The sequence below is a fragment of the Palaemon carinicauda genome, chromosome 22 (assembly GCF_036898095.1).
Source record: "Palaemon carinicauda isolate YSFRI2023 chromosome 22, ASM3689809v2, whole genome shotgun sequence".
Classification (NCBI taxonomy): domain Eukaryota; kingdom Metazoa; phylum Arthropoda; class Malacostraca; order Decapoda; family Palaemonidae; genus Palaemon; species Palaemon carinicauda.
The window spans coordinates 100595496-100602995 of NC_090746.1; the positions used below are offsets into that span (position 1 = coordinate 100595496).

The 7500-nt window shown below is 33.6% G+C and overlaps 1 protein-coding gene across 1 annotated transcript in view; it reads right to left on the reverse strand.

Moving 5' to 3' along the window:
• Positions 1-7500, reverse strand: part of LOC137615989 (rhodanese domain-containing protein CG4456-like) — a 14787-nt gene that overhangs the window by 108 nt on the left and 7179 nt on the right. Inside the window, exon 4 of the mRNA XM_068345670.1 lies at positions 1-802. This exon is cut by the window's left edge and continues 108 nt beyond it. Coding sequence (XP_068201771.1) covers positions 736-802 — 67 coding nt within the window. The 3' untranslated portion in view covers positions 1-735. The remainder of the gene's footprint in view (positions 803-7500) is intronic.

A 7500-nucleotide genomic window follows, 5' to 3' on the forward strand; every position in this document is an offset into this window, starting at 1 on the left:
ATAATTTTTAAGAATAATAAGGATTATTACACTATATACTATTAAAATTAATGGTGGTACAAGCAAGAAGCAAATATGGGGTCATTTACAGATATCTGGAATACTGATACTAAGCAACTGAAGGTACAAAGTAAAATGAACAGATTTATAAACTAAAATAATTTCTTCTTCTTGATTAAATTGTATGAGGACAAAATATTGGTGTTTTGACTTTTTAAAAGTGGGAATAAAACCTAAATTATAGAATTAAAGACGTGAATCACACAGTATTCAATAATGTATAAGGGAAATGATATGGTATATAAAATCAACTTCAAAAGAAATCAAAACATAAAATTGACACATTTATAACATAAAAAAATGCTAAAGAATTTTATTCTTTTTAAAGAAATTGCATGACGACAAAATATTAGTATTTCCACTTTTCAAAAATAGGAATAAATCCTAAACTATAGAAGAAAACAGGTGAATCACACAGTATTCAAGACACAGTAACAGAATTATAAACTAAAATAATTTTCTTAAATGAATTGTATGACGACAAAATATTGATATTTCGACTTTTTAAAAGTATGAATAAATCCTAAACTATAGAATAAAACAGGGGAATCACAAAGTATTCAACAATGTATGAGGGAAATGATATGGTATATCAATAAAGAGAGAAGCCACACTAGAAGCAATGAAGTATGGTTTCCTTGCGCTGCCTAAACCTTGACCTTTGACGTCTCAGCTTCATTCTTTTCCAAACTCCACATCTCCCCCGTTGGCCTTCCAGTCCTCGAAGGATCCACCATACACCCTGCAGGATAAAGAGGAGGATTTAAAATGTTTAAAATGTTGAGTAGGCTGACATAAGTCTTTTATAGTTTATATATGAAATATCTGTTTTGATATTGTTTCTATGCTTATAATATTTTATTTTAATTGTTCATTACTTCTCAAATAGTTTATTTATTTCTTCATTTCCTTTTCTCACTTGGCTTCTTTTGCCTGTTGGATAATCATACACACACACACACACACACACACACACACACACACACACACACACACACACACACATATATATATATATATATATATATATATATATATATATATATATATATATAATATATATGTATATATACATACATACATATATGAAATACTGAAAACAATGATCCTGGACATTCAAGAAAAAGAAGGAAGATGGTGGAAATAACCAGCAAATTACCAACAAGAATTAAATCTGGATGTAAGACAGATAAGAAGAATGACTAAGGCAGAATAAAGATCCGAAACCAGAAAGTGGGACGCTGAAAAATGGAAAGAAATCGGAAGTAAAGGTAGCTTAGAAATATATAGAATGTAGAAGAAAGGAATTAAAGAAGAAATATATTACAATACATTGGCATCAGTGATATTTTTAGGGCAAGAACTAATACGTTAAAAGTAAACATTATGAATAGACACAATGAGGGGAGTGTAAACTGCAATTACTCTGAAAATGAGGAAAGAAAATTGACCCATATTTTGTTGTTTTGCCAGGAATATAGAAAGGAAAGGAATTAAATAATTGACCTTCAAAAACTCTACGAGATAGACCTAAAGAAAATTATAGGATTCTTTTTATTCCGTGAAAGAAATTTAGAAAAACAAAGAAATATTAAACCTGATGTGGAGGAAGAGACAAAACAGTATAAGAGAAAAATAATTAAGTTTTTAGAGGCGCCGTTGCAGAGACAACTCCTCAAATTTGAACCTGAACCTGAGCCTGAGTTGCCAAGTATCCTTTCAGGAAGGATTTTAATAATCACTGTTTTGGCATAGATGCTTAGGCCTTTCTTTAAAATGTTTTTTGAAAAAATATAAAACATATTCCTCAATGCAACGAGAACTTGGATATAGTTCAAGGTCTATAGAATGTATTCCATAAACCTTGATAAATCTTATGCCGGATGAGTTAATAAATTATCGAAATGCCAACTTCATACTCGATGTTGTAGCTTGTGTTGTGAATTAATTGAGCTGCCAAGTATTTTTTCCGTAATGATTTTGATAACCTTTTTTTCTCTTTTTGTCATGAATGCATTGTTCTTCCTTTAAGATATTCTTTTAGAAAATATATAAAACTGATTCCTCAATGGATTGAGAACTGTAATATAGCTCAAAGTCTATAGAATGTATTCCATAAACCTTGATAAATCTTGATAAATGATCGAAATGGCAACTTCATACTCGGTGTTGTAATTTGTCAATGAAAGGTTAACATTTAGCGTCGTTGGCGTCCATACTTCGCTAGAGTGTTATTTGTAATAGTGAATTATTTCGTTTTTCGCGTATTGTGCATACCGGTTATATATCATATTTCATTGGAATTGACAGTAAAAGTGCCACTATGAAATTAAAGTGACGAAATCTCGCTAAATTGTTTAGTAACATGCTAAATATGAGACGTATGGGCTACCTAGAGATGGGCAGAGCTTGGAGATGGTGAGTGTTACATGCACATAAACTGATTGTATTTTTTCTTTGTACAGTAGTGAATTTATGATACGCCCTAATTTAAAATGTATCAGCATATAAGGGCTGAGGTACTAAACGTAACTATTTAAACTGGAATTTAGAGGTTCCGGTATGACCATCAGATAGTTTGTTTACATAATTGCCCCCAATGTTATAGGCTAGTAATTGCCTTGTAAAGAAAATGTGGTAAAATTATACTTACGGACGGGACAACATTTCGAACAGAAAATATATGTTTTCCCGTAGTAAATAATTTACTTTAACTGAATTTGATCTTCATTTCAACGGCAAACAAGCAGAACAACCAATTCAACTATTTCATTCCCCACTACACACTCACTAAAACTGGTATAATTGAAATGAAGTCAAAGTCGGTGAAATCACATTATTTACTACAGGAAAACATATATTATCTGTTCAAAATGCTTTACACTAAATCCAATGTTTTTCGCTCTGCCCTGCATTTGCTTCACTCACAGAAAAAGTAAAACATCAACCTCGGTATGTACTGGCAAACGGTAATGTTGAACTGCGCATACTAACATCAGTGATTGATTATTTTTAAACTATTATTCCTTGTATATTTTTTCTTTTAGAAAATCTAATGGTTCTTGCTTCGCTTTGCGCTCGCTTCACTCGCAAAAAAGTAGAAACATCAAGCTCCGTCTGTAACTATAATAAAACGGAGAAAAGCGATCATATTGACTTAATTTTCATATGTATGGAGTAATTTTATTGCAAATATATGAAATTAGAGTGAAAAGGTAGAGTTAGATGTAAATGAGACACTTTTAACATAATCAACGTACTGAATGAAGAGATAAAGTCGACCTTCACATTTTGTAGCCTATATATACAGTGTTTGTATTAGGCCTATACTTCTATTGCACATTATATTTTTATGATTATTATTTCTAATATTATTATTATTATTATTATTATTATTAGCTAAGTAGCTAAGTACTTTAGAGTGTTTTGAATATCAGCAATTTCTAATTCCATGGAAGGGAGCAAAAGTTATGAAAATCATTAAATGTTCTCAGCATTTTTTTTATGACTGTCCATAACATTTAAACCTTGTTGTGGAAAGAAAAATGAGTTATAGGCTTATGTAGTTAGTTGGAACAATCATAAACTTTTCTATTATTTGGCAAATCGATTTCCTTTATTGGGAAAACGTTGTTTATCATTGTATGAAATACGACATCACGCAGCTAGTTTTACAATTTATGAAATATTATGATTTAGTGGCACCTTTCCAGAAATGAAGCTGGTTGAGAAGTAAACTCAAGGTTGAGACTCAGCCTTCTAAGCTTCAGAATATAAGATGAACAAGAGTAAAAAATATATTATGAAGAATACGTTATTGCAAAAGCCCACGGGTGGTTGCTAGTGCTATCAGTGCAACCTAAGCTGTGCAGTGTAGGCATTCTGATACCTACTTTTTAGCCTTCCTTTTTACTCCATTAAAGATATATTTCTTTCTTTGTGTTCCATTTTAACTTTTACTTCTTGGTGCAACTTGGCACAGATTGGGCCTCCCTGGGGCGAGTGCTTGGCCAAATTGCATAGATTCTTAAATCTACCATATACACGTACATATATATATATATATATATATATATATATATATATATATATATATATATATATATATATATATAATATATATATATATATATATATACATACATGTAGCCTATATACAGTGGCAATTCTAGGGGGGGGGCCAGGGGGGGCCATGCCCCCCCCAGTTTTTTGGCTGGCCCCCAGCTTGGCCCCCCCAGTTTTTGTTTCCATATCCTAATTCTAAATAAGCTTAGTTTAGGCATATATAATAATATAATATAATATATAATATAAATATATACCTTATAAATTATACAGTATACTATATATACACTCAAATATCCCATCCTATCACAATAACTAGACGTAATCACAAAAAAAAAAAAAAAAGATGGTAACGTTGCTAGATTAAAATTATTGGAATTTTTTTTACACCTCCGTCCTCCTCGCCCGCTTGTGTTTGTGTGACGCGAATCAGACGCGTATGTTTCTTCCATGTATGATGTGATGATGTGATCAGTACATGTAGTCCGTTTCTGTGAGACTGTGAGCCGGTCAAGTCAGTTTTTACCCGATTAGTGTCTTATTGAGTGTCTAAAGCATAATTATTTGTGCATAAGTGCATTTGAGCATAAGTGGTATTCATTATTTCGTCTCATACAAAGTGGGAGTAGACTAGTGGCTATGAGATATTCGATCTTTATGTACAGTATGTGGGTGTTTCACATAAGAAGCGGATACGAAAATAGAGTAAAAAAATAATTATACGAAATCTTAGAAAAAGAATGAGAAGAATCTGACAGGCGGGTGTAAAGTAGCAAACAATGTACACTAATTTTTTTGTTATATGATGTAGGTCTATATCCCAACTCAAGTTTTAACCCTTCAACCCAGTGTTAACCTTTTCACAAACAGATCTGACAAAAGCCAAATATAAATATTGTCGTTAGCCATATTTGAAAGAAAATAACTAAATAGGCCAAAATACAAGTAGCTGGTGAGTCGGTGACAATTAACCCCATTTTATTTTTACATAGAAAACAATTCCTATAATAATAAAAATCGTCTAGGCCTAATTGTATCAATTTTTGTGATTCGTGAATGTTGGCAGTGATAGTGTAGGCCTATATGTGCATATATTTATTATACTGTATACATGTTATACACACACACACACACACACACACACACCCACACACACACATATATATATATATATATATATATATATATATATATATATATATATATATATATATGTGGGTGTGGGTGTGTGTGTGTGTGTGTGACAGTGTGTGTGTGTGCGTGCTGTCATCATCTTCTATTCTTCCAGTCGGTAGTCGGCAAAACCGCAAATTTTATCACATTTTTCTGTGGTGACAGGTGTGTTGTGTTAATTGTGAATTACGTGTGATTATTTGATTTAATTTATTTTTTTTTCAGAACTTACTATCACAGATAATTTTATTGTACTATAGACAATCATGGATAAATTTGTAATTAAAAAACGCAGTGAATGTGATACACCATTGACAGTAAACCTTGAATCTGATAAACCTGCTAAGAAGTCAGAGGGAGACTGTGATCGTGAAAGTATTGGCAATCCTGCAAGATCAAGTTCACATGATCATCCAACAAAGAAACAGAAAAAGGAAGATTCTGCACCAGCTGACATTTCTCAATCTGCTTCTGAGAATCCTATTCAGGTACGATTAAAAGAGTATCCAAGGCATAGTGAAGGAAAGTCTCATGCTCGGTCTTTTGTGGGGGCTTGGTTCGACAAATATGAATGGGCTGAATATTCTAAAGAACGAGATGCAATGTTCTGTTTTGCATGCAGGCACTTTGCTCCACCAACATATGGCAATGCAGATGAAGCATTCATAAAGAGTGGCTTTAGACGATGGAAGAAAGCACATGGAAAAGATGGTGCCATCGAAAAGCACATTTCCTCTCAGTGCCACAAAACTTCTTGTATTGCATGGGCGGACTATCAACGAAATAAAGCTGATAAAACATCAATTGCTCAGTGTATAAGTGAGGCATACCAGAAGAAAGTTCTTGAAAATCGTCATTACATAAAGACATTAGGTGAAATAATCCTTTTGACTGTAACACAAGACATTTCGCAGAGAGGACATACAGAAGGTGATGATGAACTGAATCCAGGAAATGTTCGTAAGATTCTCAGATTCACTGCTAAACGTGATCTTATTATAGCTGATAGAGTAGAAAGTGGTCCAAAAAATGAAAAATACACTTGTTCTGCAATACAGAATGAGATGATTGACACACTTGCATGTATGGTGAAGGAAGAAATTGCAGAAAAAGTTAGGTCATGTCATTACTTTTCTGTTCAAGCTGATGAAGCCAAGGATGTTAGTAAGGCAGAGCAGTTGGCATTAGTTATTAGATTTTATGATGAAATAGCAAATTGTATTCAGGAGTGCTTCATTTCTTTCACTCAGATGGACTTGTTGGATGCTGCCTCTATCACAGATATTATTTTGAAGAGTTTGGATAAACTGGGGTTGGATTACAAATCTTCTCTTGTAGGATTAGGATTTGATGGGGCATCAGTGATGAGTGGAGGGATTAGTGGTGCTCAGAAACGAATTCGTGATAAAGCTCCTTTTGCATATTATATACACTGCTATGGACACAGGCTCAATTTAGTGTTGATAAATGTTGCAAAGTATGTACCCGAAGCTGCTGAATTCTTTAGTTTGCTTGAAGAACTCTATATCTTTGCTAGTAACTCGGTAGTTCATGAGAAATTCATTTTGATACAGCGTGAAATGTTGCCTAAAGAACAAGTACGAGAACTGCAGCATCTCAGTGACACAAGGTGGTGGTGTCGGGCCACTTCGTGTGAAAATGCTCTACTCCGTCTGCAATGCATAATGAGACTTTTGAAGGAAATTTCTGAAGATGACATTGGTGCCCGAGCTGTATCCGCTCGCGGTTTGCTTGCCCAGATTGATGCAGAGTTTGTTTACTTATTGCAATTTTTCACAGATATTCTTGGAAAAGTTAATAAAGTGTCTACACAGCTACAGGATAAACAAGCAGACCTAGGAAAAGCAGCAAATCTAATTTCGTCACTCCATGAACATTTAGTTAATGTACGCAACTCTGACTTGAATGACCATTACTCTGAGAAGGTTAATGAACTCTGCAGGAAATGCTGCATTACACCAACAACAACAAGAAAACGGGTAAAGAAACCTCGTAAGCTTGATGGATTTATCGTGTTTGAAACAAGTGGTCAAGGATCTTCTGTTCCATGTCATGTGCAACACATCAGGATTTTCTATGAAGTCCTAGACTGCTTAATTAGTGAATTAGACCGTCGTTTCTCCAAAGAGTCAAATGCAATTTTCTGTGGTATTTCAGCTCTCTGTCCTGGAGGACAGACAT